The following is a 17306-nucleotide window of genomic DNA, read 5'->3' as shown; positions in this document are numbered from 1 at the left end:
CTCAAAATAAGCCAGCACGTGTTCTGTCCAATATTTACCCAGCGCTGGGTTACCAAATAATCCAAATAGGGGTATTTTTAACCCAGCATTTTTTTGAGTGTACAGCTTGGGCTTTATGGGTGAGCTGCACACTCACCTACACAACTTCTGAACAAAGGTAACATACCAAGACTTACAGACATGGGCATTCAGAAATGTATTATTGCAAAAGGCTGCAAGGTCATTAGGGAAGTAACATTGGAAGAGAGTGAACATTGAAATAACTACGAGAGATACTTGGTTGAGGTGAAAGGGAGAGGAGAGAGAGAAATCAAATCACCTCTTGAAAATCTTCCAATAATCACTGAAGCGCTCGAGCAACTCAGCCACCCGAAATAGATTGGATTGAAAGTACTTTCAGTTTTATGATGAGAACAGTTGCAACAAGGTTCGTCCAGAGAACTTTTTAGATTTTCTTTGGCAGCTCTGATAGAGGTGTAATATTTATTAGCCGTTGTAAATGTAGGCTGAATTATGATGAGTAATAAACTCTGCCTTGGATTCAGCAGAATGGTTGATGAGGCAAACGAAGACAAGGGAAGTATTTTGGATGAACACCAACAGGGAGTTTATCTGTTGGGTTTTGGGATGTATATGATGTATGTATCACATTGTTACTGACATTGTGCACCATTGTGGACATAGGCAGTAGTGAATGCAGCCTTTGACAAAAATGATTTAACATTGGACTTCTAACTGGCTATGAGATATGGGCAATTCTGTATACCAAACCAAAAGCATTGATTTTTCACGTTAAAATGTATGCCAAACAAGTTTAACAAAACGTACAACTCTATGCACAAGGACTACTTTTAACAATTTCCATAGAACAGTTTACAAAAACACATTTACAGGAACAACTTTGTATCTGCACAATTTTCCCAGTAAATGTGTGTTTTTTTAATTTACTGTGTAAATTGATAAAAGTAGTCATTGTACATAGAGTTGTACGTTTTGTTAAACTTGTTTGGCATACATTTTAACTTGAAAAATCTGAGTCTCAGGGTAATTCCGTAACTGTGGAATAACCCATATGCCATTGGGTTGCATGATTGACTAAATATTGCTATTGCAATTTGACTTGCAATATAGATTTAAAACATGTTGAAAATAGAATGATTTATAAAGTGGAAAAGAATAATTATTCATGTTTGGAACAATTTGTTGACTGCATTTGACCTAACAGAACAGCATGCAAACTTAAAGTGAATCTCACAGCGAGGATGAGGAACTGTGCTGCTTGAGTGACAGGGGGCGAGGCTTGGTGTGTGTGGGAAGCAGTCACAAGACACGAGGCTGAGTGGAGTTTGAAAATATTGCATGCTATATGCAACACAATCTCCAAAGAAAACGCCATCCCTCTCTGTAAGTGCAGCAACAGAAATATGACATCGCTGGCCATTTGAATTATGACATGTAGGGCCCTTTGTGGTAACATCTGTAGATTATGGACTGTGTAGCCATTTTAATTACGGCATATTTTGCCGTAGGTTTGCTGCGCAAAAGTGAAACCGAAGCTTACCTCGACAGTTAAGTTTTGGAATTCATTCCGAAATGTTGGTTAAATTTAGGCAACAGGGTTCAAGGTAAGGGTTAAGGTTTGGGATAGGAAAAAAACAACTTTATAATAAATAAATAAATAAAATGCCTAGCACTGAACCCACAATCCTCTGAGCCTTAGCTCACAGTTTAAACCCATCCTCAACCCCAGCCACAATACCCGAGCTCGTCGGGAGCCTACTAGATCGGGAGCGCACAATTGGCCCAGCGTCGTCCGGGTTTGGCCGGTGTAGGCCGTCATTGTAAATAAGAATTTGTTCTTAACTGACTTGCCTAGTTAAATAAAGGTTAAAAAAAATATATATAATAAAAAAGATGGTAATAGGCGCTCCCGTTGCCCCTAGTGGACGGTAAGAATTACACATAATGCAGTAATTTCACCAACTCAAATACGCAGAAAAACTCCATAATCCACTTGAGTCTGGCCTGGCGATATGGATCTCTTGCGATATGCCATGATAAAACAGATCGACTTTGTGTTGAGGTGAGAACTCTCACATCCATTGGAAATAAATGTAAGCCATTGTATTAGATCTAAACTGCTCATGATGTGAAAGGGATTGAATACAGTTACTCCAGAAGGTTTAATATCCATATCAAATTGGAGAAGATACTGTTGAAGTCGGAAGTTTACATACACGTAGGTTGGAGTCATTAAAACTCGTTTTTCAACCACTCCTCAAAATTCTTGTTAACAAACTATAGCTTTGGCAAGTCGGTTAGGACATCTACTTTGTGCATGACACAAGTAATCTTTCCAACAATTGTTTACAGACGGATTATTTCACTTATAATTCACTGTATCACAATTCCAGTGGGTCAGAAGTTTACATACACTAAGTTGACTGTGCCTTTAAACAGCTTGGAAAATTCCAGAAAATGATGTCATGGCTTTAGAAGCTTCTGATAGGGTAATTGACATAATTTGAGTCAATTGGAGGTGTACCTGTGGATTTATTTCAAAGCCTACCTTCAAACTCAATGCCTCTTTGCTTGACATCATGGGAAAATCAAAATAATCACCCAAGACCTCAGAAAAATCTCAAGACATCAGTCAGGAGGTTAAAGCTTGGTCGCAAATGGGTCTTCCAAATGAACAATGACCCCAAGCATACTTCCAAAGTTGTGGCAAAATGGCTTAAGGACAACAAAGTCAAGGTATTGGAGTGGCCATCACAAAGCCCTGACCTAAATCCTATAGAAAATGTGTGGGCAGAACTGGAAAAGCATGTGCGAGCAAGGAGGCCTACAAATCTGACTCAACCTGACTCATTTACACCAGCTCTATCAGCTCTATCAGGAGAAATGGGCCAAAATTCACCCAACTTATTGTGGGAAGCTTGTGGAAGGCTACCCGAAACGTTTGACCCAAGTTAAACAATTTAAAGGCAATGCTACCAAATACTAATTGAGTGTATGTAAACTTCTGACCCACTGGGAATGTGATGAAATAAATAAAAGCTGAAATAAATCATTCTCTCTACTATTATTCTGACATTTCACATTCTTAAAATAAAGTGGTGATCCTAACTGACCTAAGACAGGGAATTTTTACTAGGATTAAATGTCAGGAATTGTGAAAAACTGAGTTTAAATGTATTTGGCTAAAGTGTATGTAAACTTCCGACTTCAACTGTAGCTAAACAATGTTTTCTTTATCTCAATTTGAACAGCAAAAGGACAAACCAACCCCTTTTTGTAGATAGGCATACTCTGATGCTAAAGAAAATAATCTGCTGACATTTTTTTATTTCATTGCTGAAGGTTGTTTTTTTGGAAGCCTTGAAAAGAAGGGACAGTATGCAGCATAAAACAATTTTCATGGACAAAAATGCCAGTTTTCATTTGCAATCTACAAATCAATCCAATTGAGAATAAAAGCGAAGCAAGGCAGGAATTTACACATACCCAGAAAGTGCCTGAGTGAGATGTCAATAATCATATTGATTATGTAGTTATACAGTAGAGACTACAAATCCATCTCCATCTTTGAGCTTTTGATTGACATTTTAATTTCCCCAACAAACTCCACATACACTGAGTGTACAAAACATTAGGAACACCTGCTCTTTCAATGACATAGACTGACCAGGTGAAAGCTATGATCCTTATTGATGTCACTTGTTAAATCCACTTCAGTGTAGATGAAGGGGAGGAGACAGGTTAAAGAATGATTTTTAAGCCTTGAGACAATTGAGACATGGATTGTGTATGTGTGCCATTCAGAGTGTGATTGGGCAAGACAAAATATTTAAGTGCCTTTGAACGGGTTATGGTAGTAGGTGCCAGGCGCACTGGTTTGAGTGTGTCATGAACTGCAATGCTGCTGGGTTTTTCACGCTCAACAGTTTCCTGTGTGTATCAAGAATGGTCCACAACTCAAAAGACATCGAACCAACTTGACACAACTGGGGGAAGCTTTGGAGTCAACACGGGACAGCATCCCTGTGGAACACTTTCGACACCTTGTAGAGTCCATGCGCCGACGAATTGAGGCTGTTCTGAGGGGGTGCAAGTCAATATTAGGAAGGTGTTCGTAATGTTTTGTACACTCAGTCTATTTCAATCTAGCCGTCATTAACGTGACAGGTCTATTTTATTGCAGCATAATGTATATTTATGGCAGACTTGGACCTTCACTTTCTCTCCCTAAAGCAACATAAAAGGCATGGCCAATTCTAATGGGCTAATATTCATGGCTCGCTTGTCATGAGTGATGGGACTCCATCTACCTTTCAGGTGGCGGACGAGATACATGTGTAGCACAGGTTATTGTTCCTCAGCCTCATGGATCACATGTCCCGGTGCATTTCTAACAGTATGTGGTAGGGTGAGAATGGATTGTAACCTTCACTGTTTCCCACAGAGTACCCTAGGGCTATGGACATAGCTCAAGAGGCCGTTGGTATTCATGGACAGTGTAGATGACAGTGATTTGTGTTATAGCGACCAGTGTTGGGGAGTAGTGAACTACATGTACAGTGCCTTCAGTAAAGTATTCACACCCTTTGACTTTTTCAAAATGTTTTGGTGTTACGGCCTGAATTTAAAATGGATTACGTTTAGACTTTTTGTCACAGGCCTACACTCACAATGCCCCATAATGTCAAAGCAGAATTATGTTTCTAGATTATTTTTACAAATTAATAAAAAATGAAAAGCTAAAATGTCTCCAGTCAATAAGTATTGCATATCTTTTTGAGCATTGTGAAGTTATTAATTACACTTTGGATGGTGTATCAATACACCCAGTCACTACAAAGATATAGGCGTCCTTCCTAACTCAGTGGCCGGAGAGGAAGGAAACCGCTCAGGGATTTCACCATGTGGCCAATGGTGACTTTAAAACAGTTACAGAGTTGAATGGCTGTGATAGGAGAAAACTGAGGATGGATTAACAACATGGTAGTCACTCCACAATAGTAACCTAAATGACAGCGTGAAAAGAAGGAAGCGAGTCCATAATTACAAAATATTCCAAAACATGCAATAAGGCACTAAAGTACAACTGCAAAAATGTGGCAAAGAAATTCTGTCCTGAATACAAAGTGTTATGTTTGTGGCAAATCCAACACAACACATCACTGAGTACCACTCTTCAAATTTTCAAACATGGTGATGGCTGCATCATGTTATGGGTATGCTTGTCTTTGACAAGGACTAGGGAGTTTTTTAGGATAAAAAGAAACAAAAATCCAAGAGGAAAACCTGGTTCAGTCTGTTTTCCAGCAGACAAATTCAACTTTCAGCAGGACAATAACCTAAAACACAAGGCCAAATATACACTGGAGTTGCTCACCAGGATGACGTTGAATGTCCCTGAGTGGCCTAGTTACAGTTTTGACTTTGACTCGGCTTGAAAATCTATGGCATGACTTGAAAATGGCTGTCTAGCAAGGATCAAAGCTCTTAGAGACTTACCCAGAAAGACTCACAGCTGTAATCGCTGCCAAAGGTGATTCTAACATGTATTGACTCAGGGGTGTGAATACTTATGTGAATGAGATATCTGTATTTCATTTTCAATAAATATGTAAAATGTCTTAAAACATGTATGTAATCCATAAACGCAACATGCAACAATTTCAATTAGTTTACTGCGTGGTTACACGAGGTCTGCGGTTGTGAGGCCAAACAATGTTGGAGGCAGCTTATGGTAGAGAAATAAACATTAAATAACCTGCCAACAGCTCTGGTGGACATTCCTGCAGTCAGCATGTCAGACGTATGTGGCATTGTGTTGTGTGACAAAACTGCACATTTTAGAGTGGCCATTTATTGTCCCCAGCACAAGGTGCACCTGTGTAATGATCATGTTGTTTAATCAGCTTGTTGATATACCACACCTGTCAGGTGGATGGATTATCTTGGCAAATGAGAAATGCTCACTAACAGGGAAGTAATCAAATTTGTGCACACAATTTGAGAGAAATTAGCTTTTTGTGTGTATGGAACATTTCTGGGATCTTTTATTTCAGCTTATGAAACATGGGACCAACACTTTAGAAATTGCATTGATATTTTTGTTCAGTTTATATTTTTCTTAAGGGTAGCTTTAGTGTAGCTTAATTTATTTCATTGTGAAGTAATTGGTAGCTTGGTAAACTATATGCTTCCCCAACACTGATAGCTACTGTATTGAGTCTTGGTCTAAGTACCAGTGAATCTACATATTCAGTTATTTGAATCTAAATGTAATGTAACTACAAAGGAACAGATCTAATGAATATGGCACATACAGTACACTGTAAAAAGTAAATTGTTCTGTTAACAATTTCAAGTGTAAGTAGTAAGTAGTTCTGATTAGTAATTTGCAGTGGTGGTGTATTAAGCTATCCAAGATGGCGTAGCAGTGCGTTCGCGTTTTCTATAGTGTCCTCATGTAAATAGCCAGTTTTTTGTTTTTTTCGTATATATTTTCGTTTATATTTCTCAATCTCACTTTCCATCCATTAACTAAATATACTTTCCTGCAACCCGCCTCACCCAATGTGGAACGGATTCTATTATTTATTTTTAACCACAACCTCTGGCTGAAACTAGCCAGCTAGCCAACTAACTAGCTACTTGCTATTAGCCACCGTTAGCGGTCTTCACCATTGTCCGTGGCCTGCACTACCTACCAGCCAGCTCTAGCCTGGACAATTATCGGCCAGTCTGCACAGTCTGCAAATCGCGCTATCGAGCCAGAGCATATCGGATTTTCTGCCGGAATCACTGGACCTTAACATCGGATCATCGCAACTAGCTAGCTGCAACTGCGTGGCTGTTGTTGTTGTTGTTGGCTAATCACCACTGTCTGAAGCTAGCCCCAGTTAGCCTTGAGCTAGCCTCGAGCCAGGCCCATCTCCCGGCTATCTACCTCTCTGTCAACCGGACGGGACCTCCTAGTGTTGACACGGAGCCCCACCGATCCATCACGACTGGTCTGCCGGCGTAATCGTCTGATGTGGTTTCAACAGGCTTCCCGTTGCGACGACCACGAAGATCCATGTGCTAGCCCTGGCCTGCTAGCACGTGCAATCAACAGCCGTGCCTCCTGCTCGCCTGTGCTTTAGCAGCCTACGATCTACTCCCGGACTTACTTAGTGCTGTTCACTGGACCTTATGATCACTCAGCTACACAGCTAATGCCTGCTGGACTGTTCCTTTACACGGTACCCCATCCTGTTTATCTGTTTAGCCTCAGCAAAACTTTCGTCGCCATTACCAGTTGTTGTCTTAGCCCTCTCGAATAACACATGTGATTGCGTTATGCCTCTCTCCCATGTCAATATGCCTAGCCTATTGCTGTTTCGGTTAGTTCTTATTATACAATTTCACTGTAGAGCCCCAAGTTCAGCTCAACCAGCCTCAGAGAGCTCCTTTGTCCCCCCTCCCCCCCCTACCCCCATACACGCAGAGACCGGCTCAATCGGTACCTCCAGTGAAGCTATCTCTTTCATAGTTACCCAATGCTTAGGTGTACCTCCACTGTACTCATATCCTTCCATATCCTTGTCTGTACATAATGCCCTGAATCAATTCTACAACGCCCGTAAATCTGCCCCTCTTCTCTGTACCCAACACACTAGAAGACCAGTTCTTAAAGCCTTTTGCCGTATCCTTATTCTATTCCTCCTCTGTTCCTCTGGTGATGTAGAGGTTAACCCAGGCCCTGTAGCCCCCAGTATCACTCCTACCCCCCAGCCGCTATCATTTGTTGAGTTCTGGAACCGTAAAAGCCTTGTTTTCTTGCATGTTAACATCAGAAGTCTCCTCCCCAAGTTTGAGTTATTCACTGCGTTAGCACACTCTGCCAACCCTGATGTTCTAGCAGTGTCTGAATCTTGGCTTAGGAAGGCCACCAAAAATGCAGAAATGTCCATTCCGAACTACAACATTTTCTGTCTAGATAGAACTGCCAAAGGGGGTGAAGTTGCAATCTACTGTAGAGATAGCCTGCAGAGCTCTATCATACTATCAAGGTCTGTGCCCAAACAGTTTGAGCTTCTACTTCTTAAAATCCACCTTTCCAGAAATAAGTCTCTCATTGTTGCCGCTTGCTACAGACCCCCCTCAGCCCCCAGTTGTGCCCTGGACACCATATGTGAATTGCTTGCCCCCCATCTATCCTCAGAGTTCGTACTGCTTGGTGACCTAAACTGGGATATGCTTAACACCCCGGCCATCCTACAATCTAAACTAGATGCCCTCAATCTCACACAAATCATCCAGGAACCTACCAGGTACAACCCTAAATCCGTAAACATGGGCACCCTCATAGGTATCATCCTGACTAATTTACCCTCTAAATACACCTCCGCTGTCTTCAACCTGGATCTCAGCGATCACTGCCTCATTGCCTGCGTCCGTAATGGGTCCGCGGTCAAACGACCACCCCTCATCACTGTCAAACGCTCCCTAAAACACTTCAGCGAGCAGGCCTTTCTAATTGACCTGGCCCGGGTATCCTGGATGGATATTGACCTCATTCCGTCTGTAGAGGATGCCTGGATGTTCTTCAAAAGTGCTTTCCTCTCCATCTTAAATAAGCATGCCCCATAAAAAAAATTCTGAACTAAGAACAGATATAGCCCTGGTTCACCCCATACTTGACTGACCTTGACCAGCACAAAAACATCCTGTGGCGTACTGCATTAGCATCGAACAGCCCCCGCGATATGCAACTTCTCAGGGAAGTCAGGAACCAATATACACAAGCAGTTAGGAAAGCAAAGGCTAGCTTTTTCAAACAGAAATTTGCATCCTGTAGCACTAACTCAAAAAAGAGCACCTCCTCCCAGCTACCCACTGCACTGAGGCTAGGAAACACTGTCACCACCGATAAATCCACGATAATCGAGAATTTCAATAAGCATTTTGCTACGGCTGGCCATGCTTTCCACCTGGCTACCCCTACCCCGGCCACCAGCTCTGCACCCTCCGCTGCAACTTGCCCATGCCCCCCCCCCCCCCCCCCCCCCCCACTTCTCCTTCACCCAAATTCAGATAGCTGATGTCCTGAAAGAGCTGCTAAATATGGCCGAAATTGTCGCAACACCTATTACTAGCCTGTTCAACCTCTCTTTCATATCGTCTGAGATCCCCGGAGATTGGAAAGCTGCCGCGGTCATCCCCCTCTTCAAAGGGGGTGACACTCTAGATCCAAACTGTTACAGACCTTTATCCATCCTGCCCTGCCTTTTGAATGTATTTGAAAGCCAAGTTAACAAACAGATCACCGACCATTTCGAATCCCAGCGTACCTTCTCCGCTATGCAATCTGGTTTCCGAGCTGGTCATGGGTGCACCTCAGCCACGCTCAAGGTCCTAAACAATATAATAACCGTGATCAATAAAAGACAGTACTGTGCAGCTGTCTTCATCGACCTGGCCAAGGCTTTTGACTCTGTCAATCACCGCATTCTTATTGGCAGACTAAATACCCTTGGTTTTTCAAATGACTGCCTCGCCTGGTTCACCAACTACTTCTCAGATAGAGTTCAATGTGTCAAATCGGAGGGTCTGTTATCTGGACCTCTGGCAGTCTCTATGGGGGTGCCACAGGGTTAATTTCTCGGGCCGACTCTATTCTCTGTCTATATCAATGATGTCGCTCTTGCTGCTGGTGACTCTCAGATCCACCTCTACGCAGACGACACCATTTTGTATACATCTGGCCCTTCATTGGACAATGTGTAAACAAACCTCCAATAGAGCTTCAATGCCATACAACACTCCTTCCGTGGCCTCCAACTGCTCTTAAACGCTAGTAAAACTAAATGCATACTCTTCAATCGAACGCTGCTTGCACCCGCCCACCCGACTAGAATCACTACTCTCGGCGGGTTTGACTTAGAATATGTGGACAACTACAAATACCTAGGTGTCTGGTTAGACCGTAAACTCTCCTTCCAGACTCACATTAAGCATCTCCAATCCAAAGTTAAATCTAGAATCAGCTTCCTATTTCGCAACAAAGCCTCCTTCACTCATGCTGCTAAAAATGCCCTCGTAAAACGGACTATCCTACCGATCCTTAACTTCGGCGATGTCATTTACAAAATAGCTTCCAACACTCTACTCAGCAAATTGGATGTAGTCTATCACAGTGCCATCCGTTTTGTCACCAAAGCCCCATATACTACCCACCATTGTGACCTGTACGCTCTCGTTGGCTGGCCCTCACTACATATTCGTCGCCAAACCCACTGGCTCCAGGTCATTTATAAATCACTTCTAGGCAAATCCCCGCCTTATCTTAGATCATTGGTCACCATAGCAACACCCACCCGTAGTATGCATTCCAGCAGGTATATCTCACTGGTCATCCCCAAAGCCAACACCACCTTTGACCGCCATTCCTTCCAGTTCTCTGCTGCAAATGACTGGAACGAACTGCAAAAATCTCTGAAACTGGAGACACTTATCTCCCTCACTAACTTTAAGCTTCAGTTGTCAGAGCAGCTTACCAATCACTGCACCTGTACACAGCCCATCTGTAATTAGCCCACCCAACTACCTCATCCCCATATTGTTATTTACATTGTTATTTATTTTGCTAATTTGCACCCCAGTATCTCTATTTGCACATCATCTTCTGCACATCTATCACTCCAGTGTTAATACTAAATTGTAATTATTTTGCACTATGGCCTATTTATTGCCTTACCTCCATAACTTACTACATTTGCACACACTGTATATAGATTTTCTATTGTGTTATTGACTGTATGTTTTGTTTTATCCCATGTGTAACTCTGTGTTGTTGTTGTTTTTATCACACTGCTTTGCTTTATCTTGGCCAGGTCACAGTTGTAAATGAGAACTTGTTCTCAACTGGCTTACCTGGTTAAATAAAGGTTAAATAAAATAAAATCTTTAGCATTGTTTTATGTATTTGGTGATACACCTTAGCAGGCATTGCTGAGTATACTTCTCATTCCTCTAACATTAACTGGTGGTAGAGCTGTAAGCATTTTAGAGTGATGCATTAGGCTCTGTCATTAAAAGTGGTGCACATGACCTTGTTGCTGGTGGGAATGACTCGTCTCATTATTGAACGTCAATTTGCCCAACGGTTTTGATATCCATTCATAATGATCAATTATACCTCATAGCACAACCAACTGCTTAAAACTATTTTAGAAATATACTTTTATTTCTTCAAACATACATTGTGTAAAAGTATCAGAAAGTAAAAACATTTTGAATTACACAAAATCTTCTAAAAACAGAGCCACGTGGGATGATTAAGTATTCGTAACTTGCTAAAAAATATATAATTCTATATCAGCACAACAAAATCCAGTGTTTTTCACCCAAATATCAATGTGTACGACTACTACTTTATTATTTTAAGTAAAGACGTAAAACATAATAGAATCAAGTAAGAACAACTTATTTAATAAATGCGACATTGACTTTAAAATATTAAATAATCATAACTTGTAAAAACTCAATAACTTTAGATTAGTAGAACACAAATAAAGTTATATTTACTCAATAACCTAATATTTGTTAACAGTACTCAAAAACATTAAGTAATAAGAAATGTTATTGACGTAGTACCACTTTTATGATTTGAGTTCTACTGACCTTTGTAGATGTTTGAGTAACACTACTCAATTTCTTTAATGAGTTAGGCAGTGACTTTTTACAGTGTACTAACAGGAGTGGAACAAGTCAAATACAACATCTTGGAAATGTCATGCCTTATCAAAGGATGTGGTCTGCATTATATGGAAATATTTGTATGGAAGGCAGGAGGTCCAATTCTAATATATATATTACAGCCTTATTTTGAAATGGATTAAATTCATATTTTCCTCATCAATCTACAAACAATACCCCATAATGACAAAGTGAAAACAGGTTATTAGATTTTTTTGTAAATGTATTAAAAATAGAAAACAGAAATACCTTATTTACATAAGTTTTCAGACCCTTTGCTATGAGCCTCAAAATTGAGCTCAGGTGCATCCTGTTTCCAATGATCATCCTTGAGATGTTTCTACAACTTGATTGGAGTCCACCCGTGGTAAATTCAATTGATTGGACATGATTTGGAAAGGCACACACCTGTCTATATAAGGTCCCACAGTTGACAGTGCATGTCAGAGAAAAAACCAAGCATGAGGTCGAAGGAATTGGCCGTAGAGCTTTGAGACAGGACTGTGTTGAGGCACAGATCTGGGGAAGGGTACCAAAATATGTCTGCAGCATTGAAGGTCCCCACGAACACAGTGGCTCCATAATTCTAAAATAGAATAAGTTTGGAACCACCAAGACTCTTCATAGAGCTTGCCGCCAGGCCAAACTGAGCAATCGGGGGAGAAGGGCCTTGGTCAGGGAGGTGACCATGAACCGATGGTCACTCTGACAGAGATGGGAGAACCTTCCAGAAGGACAGCCATCTCTGCAGCACTCCACCAATCATGCCTTTATGGTAGAGTGGTCAGACGGAAGCCACTCCTCGGTAAAAGGCACATGACAGCCCGCTTGGAGTTTGTCAAAAGGCACCTAAAGGACTCTCAGACCATGAGAAACAAGATTATCTGGTCTGATGGAACCAAGATTGAACTCTTTGGCCTGAATGCCAATCGTCACATCTGGAGGAAACCTGGCACCATCTTTACAGTGAAGCATGGCGCTGGCAGCATCATGCTGTGGGGATGTTTTTCAGCGGCAGGGACTGGGAGACTAGTTAGGATCGAGGGAAAGATGAACGGAGCAAAGCACAGAGAGATCCTTGATGAAAACCTGCTCCAGAGCGCTCAGGAACTCAGACTGGGGCGAAGGTTCACCTTCCAACAGGACAACGACCCTAAGCACACAGCCAAGACAATGCAGCAGTGGCTTCAGGACAAGTCTCTGAATATCCTTGAGCGGCCCAGCAAGATTATCTCTGGAGAGACCTGAAAATAACTGTGCAGCGATGCTCCCCATCCAACCTGACAGAGCTTGAGAGGATCTGCAGAGAAGAATGGGAGAAACTCCTCAAATACAGGTGTGCCAAGCTTGTAGCGTCATACCCAAGAAGACTCGAGGCTGTAATCGCTGCCAAAGGTGCTTCAACAAAGTACTAAGTAAAGGGTCTGAATACTTATATAAATGTGATATTTTTATTTGTAATACATTTGCAAAAATGTCTAAAAACCTGCTTTTGCTTTGTCATTATAGGGTATTGTGTGATTGGGGGATTTTTTAAATTTTTTAAATCCATTTGAGATAAGGTCTGTAATGTAACAAAATGTGGAAAAAGGAAAGGGGTCTGAATACTTTCCGAATGCACTGTACATGTAGATCAGCACTCGCTTTGTGGATACGGGCCCACGTGTTGTGCTTCTCTCCGTCTCCTTTTTTAAATTGGGAAACCTGTGAGAGACTTTAACATTTCTCCCTGTACTTTAGAATCACTATCCTAGACAGCCCACCATTACTCTGAATGTGTCTCTGCAGTAAACTTAATTAACTCCCCCGAACCGCTACACTGTGACTTGGGGCCAGATTAAATCACCACACCACAGTGCTTGCAAATTAGAAACACTGACTCTGAGAGCACACTGAGTCCCTATGGAGAATGCCCCAGGGCCAGTGCACTCACAAGGTCAATCTCCAATCAGGAGATGGGTTAAAAGGTCCCAGGACTTAGATACATCAACAACTCTGGTGTCTAATCAAACCACTGGCCCACCTCATCCATGCACTGACTGGGATGTATAAGTCGATTTCTAGGGAAACCTCTATAGGCAATTATATCATGTGTGATGGTGTCAGAGATGGTGTTAGCCTATATGAGGTGAGGGGAAAGGTAATTGGAAAGGATCTTTGTGATCGGTTATGATTGGTGGTGAATGATTGATTGGTCAATGTTCTAGCTTTGCTAAATGTATCCATTCAATGCAACCTTTCACGTTAATTTGTCTACGATGGAAATATTTTTATTTAAATGGTAATTCCGCCATGTGGAATAGCCTTCACTTCCACCTGTTATCGCTCTCTTAAATAATTTATTTGTACTCTTTCTGTCTTTAGGTCAGTTGGCAGCGGGTACGTGTGAGATTGTCACTCTGGACCGGGACAGCAGTCAGCCACGGCGGACCATAGCACGACAGACGGCGAGGTGTGCCTGCAAAAAGGGTCAGATTGCAGGTACCACGAGAGCCAGACCGGCTTGTGTAGACGGTAAGAAACAAGATCCACCTCCATCCTTCACTTTCAGAGAGAACCCCCGAAGCATGGGGGTTGAGGGGCTTTAAGAGCTTTCCTCAAGGGCCTCTTTGGGCCACCACCCCCTGTGCATCTATGACCATTTCTGATGTTGTGGATTACTCCATTATCTCTGTTAAGGTGGTTTAGGCATGTCGTAAGGGAATGGAGTGTTGCATTGCATTTCATCACCTGCTGTCCTTGTCCTGGTTGCCATCTGGGGAGAATTGTAAAGCAGCTGCTGTATGCACATTGAATTGTCTCTCTCTGTGGGGATTGCTTTGTGCTTATATTACTTTCTATGCTTCAGAGGGTACGCTTGGATGTTTTATCAATTTGAAATACGTTCTCTCCCTTTGTGCGATACTAACAAAGACTATTGACAAAAGCCCTCATGGATCAAAAAGTTCTTAACTTATAAAGGCTGAAATTTACATTTTGCAGGGATTTGTATCCTTTCTATAATGTTACCTGGCACCAAAGTGATTATTTTAGGCACCGTCGACATTGTTTTGGCATTTTGTGAATGCTCCTGATCGCTGTGACCTGTTTTTCCAGCTTTACTGTTGACAACTTGCCTTTGACACTCTTCCTGCTGCAGTTGTTGCTATGATACCTGAGTGAAGCACATAGCACAACATCCTAATGACAGGTTTAACGCCTGAGGTGGCTGGTGGTTGTCATTGTATTTAAAAAGATGTTGGCAATACATCTTGGGTGACCTTTACTTACCTAGAGCATGCCACATCTTTGCAGGCTTGGTATTTATGTCAGGTCGCATCTTAGCTCGGTCACTCACTTTCTTTTGTTGTTTGTTCCAAATATACATTTGTGAGCCATAGAGCAGGGTTTACTCCATCAGTGTGGGAAAACAAATTAGATTTAAGTTATTTTTAATCTTCCCTTCAGTTCTCAAGGTCCTCAGACTGCAGTAGCAAATGCTGCAAATGTCTCTTTCCTCTATCCCTATTTCACAGAGGTCACATTTCTAACAGGATAATCCATATATCCATCACAGCTTAAGTCCTCTGCTTCAGCCAAACTGCAAGGATGTGTGCAAAAATATCACAAAAATCAGCAAAATCAGTCATCTTTCATGCAGTGTTGTCTTTTGCTCATAATGAGTTGGATAATATTTAGAAAGGCACAATCAGAGAGTAGATTGCTTCTGCCTTTGTGGAAATTTTGCCATGTAATGGTTTCAACTGTGATTTTGATCTCGTTGAAAGACCCTCAAGGCCTTTTTGAATTACACAAGGAACACCTGCCATTTGCAGTCGCAAATTACTCTCAAATAAATAATGAGTGCAACATTCCTTCAGTGTATGAGTTCAGAAGGAAATAGAGAATTCAGCAGAATCAACAAAAAGCAGTAGTTGGTATACACTCTTAGAAATAAAGATACGCTTAGGGTACAGTATTGTTCCCTGGGTTACAAGAATATTAAAATACACATAATGTACCTTCAGAGGTTCAGTACACATAATGATCTCACATGGTACTGTTCAGTGCCTTTTAGGGTACATAAAGAGTATAACAGTACATTTTTCTAACCAATATTTTGAATATATAAAATCACACTCTCACTCTCAAAAAAAGGGGCACCGTTTCAAATCAAGAATGGAAGTTTATTGGTCATGTACACACATTTGCAGATTTTATGACAGCTGCAGCGAAATGCTTATGTTTTTAGCTCCAGCAGTGCAGGAATATCTACCAATACAATAACAATACACACATAATCAACAACAACAAAATAATAACAGAACGAGCAATGTCAGAACGAGCAATGTCAGAACGAGTTCTGGGCGGCTAAATGATTTGGTCAAACAGTAAGTGCATTATCCTCATGATTCCTTTAATGAAAGTGTCTGCCCTGCCGCTGTACCTGTTCCCTCGCTGGGGCCTGCTGCTGTGATGAGCGAGCCACTCTCTTCTCCCCCATGTGTTCGAGAGAAAAATGTGTTCTGATTGTACAACATTTAAAAATTGCGGGAAATAATAATGAATCTCTATTCAACAATTTTGGGGGGTCAACATTCTAGAGTCCCATTTTGACAGTAAAATACAGCCCCCAAATATCTCTAACGGTTGCCCCAGCGTAAGTTTTTTTATACACGTGACGTCAGAATGCACTCACTGTTCCAAAATAGGATTGTTACGCAACAGGACAGTTAACCTCCGCTGCCCTCAAACCAAGACACATGCTGCCTGCTAATTAACTATAGGCTATATTTCAACTTGTCAATTTGAAATTATATTTTCTAACATGTTTGATTTTCTAACAACAGTTTGAGTTGAGGTGTGTTCCGCTTCCTCTTTAATTCACATATAAGTAGCCCATTTCACTTTTGCGGACAATTTATGTTTGAGGCTTTACTGAACCGGACAAACTTCTCCCTTTAATGACAGCCCAAGCACCTCCCCAGTGTTTCCTCAGATCAAGTATGCAGACATTTGCGCAGTCTAGGGCAAACCTTTTCCCTCTGGCACATTTTCTGGCTGGTGCTCGCATTGCCTTCATTGTTGTTTTCCTTACAAATAATAACTTTGGACATATGTGCGTTCCTATCAAAGTAAGTGCCTTATTTTCTGTATATTGTATTGTCATTACTACTGTAGCATACCATATGTATGTATGTATGTATGTATGTATGTATGTATATATGTATGTATGTATGGAGCATAATGTATTTACTGTTTTATTCACATTTCAAGTACTGGTGACAAATCATGCATTCCGATTTTTGGATAGAGTGTAATACTTTTTTGAAGGTTGTACTGATTATGATGAGCTAATGCTAAGCTAATTGCCAGCTATATGTGGCACCATGTTTGTTGATATTATACAATGCATTCTGGGTGTCACTTAAACGTCTGTCAGACGAAAGATGATATAACAAATGAGTTGAGGGATGGTTCACTTATCTTTCAAGTAAACTTCCGGAAGTGAAGGAAGGGAAGTGAATGATGGTAGACGACAACCCTCCCCCCCTTCAACATGCATACTGCAA

The 17306-nt window shown here is 41.4% G+C and overlaps 1 protein-coding gene across 1 annotated transcript in view; it reads left to right on the top strand.

Annotated features, from left to right (window-relative positions):
• The window catches only part of LOC311135374 (chemokine-like protein TAFA-5), a gene marked incomplete at both ends in the record, with an annotated part of 224058 nt that overhangs the window by 106033 nt on the left and 100719 nt on the right, over positions 1-17306 (top strand). The window contains one exon of the mRNA XM_084169313.1: positions 14119-14268. Within this exon, the coding sequence (XP_084025439.1) occupies positions 14119-14268 (150 nt within the window). The remainder of the gene's footprint in view (positions 1-14118; positions 14269-17306) is intronic.

Source organism: Coregonus lavaretus, assembly GCF_964263955.1.
Source record: "Coregonus lavaretus genome assembly, chromosome: 9".
Taxonomy (NCBI): domain Eukaryota; kingdom Metazoa; phylum Chordata; class Actinopteri; order Salmoniformes; family Salmonidae; genus Coregonus; species Coregonus lavaretus.
The sequence above is the reverse complement of the archived record's forward strand: the minus strand, read 5'-3'. Positions and strand labels throughout refer to the sequence as shown.